Source organism: Etheostoma spectabile, chromosome 7 (assembly GCF_008692095.1).
Source record: "Etheostoma spectabile isolate EspeVRDwgs_2016 chromosome 7, UIUC_Espe_1.0, whole genome shotgun sequence".
In the NCBI taxonomy this organism is placed as follows: Eukaryota; Metazoa; Chordata; class Actinopteri; order Perciformes; family Percidae; genus Etheostoma; species Etheostoma spectabile.
Window position 1 is genome coordinate 1,012,785 of NC_045739.1, and position 763 is coordinate 1,013,547.

Here is a 763-nt window from a genome sequence, read left to right on the forward strand (position 1 = left end):
GTAGATAACTATGTGCTGTCATACAGAAGCTTGATTAACATAACTAATGTCACTTTCTAGGTCCTCACCCAGTCATTTGCTGTTCTCCGTCAGGACCCCATGTTGGCCCTCCCCGAACAAAGCCAGCTCCTCCTGTACCAAACCGCAAACGGAGAAGTCATTCCTCAGCTGACTGCAGAGAGAAGCAAACATGTGGTAAAAAGAAATGCAACATATAGAGGGATCCTCGTGCAATGGGTGATGTTTGTGGTAATGCATTTGTACTGATACTGATTTGGACGTTGGTTACCATGGCAAAGGCTGAAGCTTCGAAGCATTTGAGGCAGCCCTGTTTAAAATTATTGTTCACTCATCAATCTACACTCAAATCCCCATAATGACAAAGCCAAAACTGGATTTTTAGAAATTTTGAAAAATGAAATATCACATTAAAGGAGAATTCCAACACGTAGCTCTGTTGTTTGTAAATGTGTGTGTCTGTCAGTAGAGAGAAAAACTGACCAATCGGTGCAGCCTACACCGAGTTATCCCCCTGCTAGAGTTAGCACCCAACAGGCTCACACAGGGCAAGTTATAAACGTGTTTTTAGTCTTGTAACATGTTCAAAATGTTATTACCAGTGCCTAGCCATGTGAAGTGATTCCTTCTGAGTGAACACAGTGAATCTGACTGCTGGAGATGTGAAAGAGATGCATGAAAGTTGTGTTAATTAACTTCTGTTTAGTTCTGGAGTTGAGACAGCAGTTAGAGAGCTTAGGGACCG

General features: G+C 42.3%; 1 protein-coding gene and 1 long non-coding RNA gene across 3 annotated transcripts in view; one reads left to right on the forward strand and one right to left on the reverse strand.

Moving 5' to 3' along the window:
* Positions 1-763, reverse strand: part of LOC116692128 (uncharacterized) — a 16,556-nt gene that overhangs the window by 13,228 nt on the left and 2,565 nt on the right. The window contains exon 2 of the long non-coding RNA XR_004332637.1: positions 580-590. This is a non-coding gene — a long non-coding RNA (uncharacterized LOC116692128). The remainder of the gene's footprint in view (positions 1-579; positions 591-763) is intronic.
* The window catches only part of dedd (death effector domain containing), an 18,932-nt gene that overhangs the window by 10,773 nt on the left and 7,396 nt on the right, over positions 1-763 (forward strand). The window contains exon 4 of one of the 2 annotated variants that reach the window (XM_032520143.1): positions 94-195. In XM_032520143.1, coding sequence (XP_032376034.1) covers positions 94-195 — 102 coding nt within the window. Of the gene's footprint in view, positions 1-60; positions 196-763 lie in introns of both variants that reach the window. The other variant, XM_032520142.1, reaches the window with a different exon arrangement.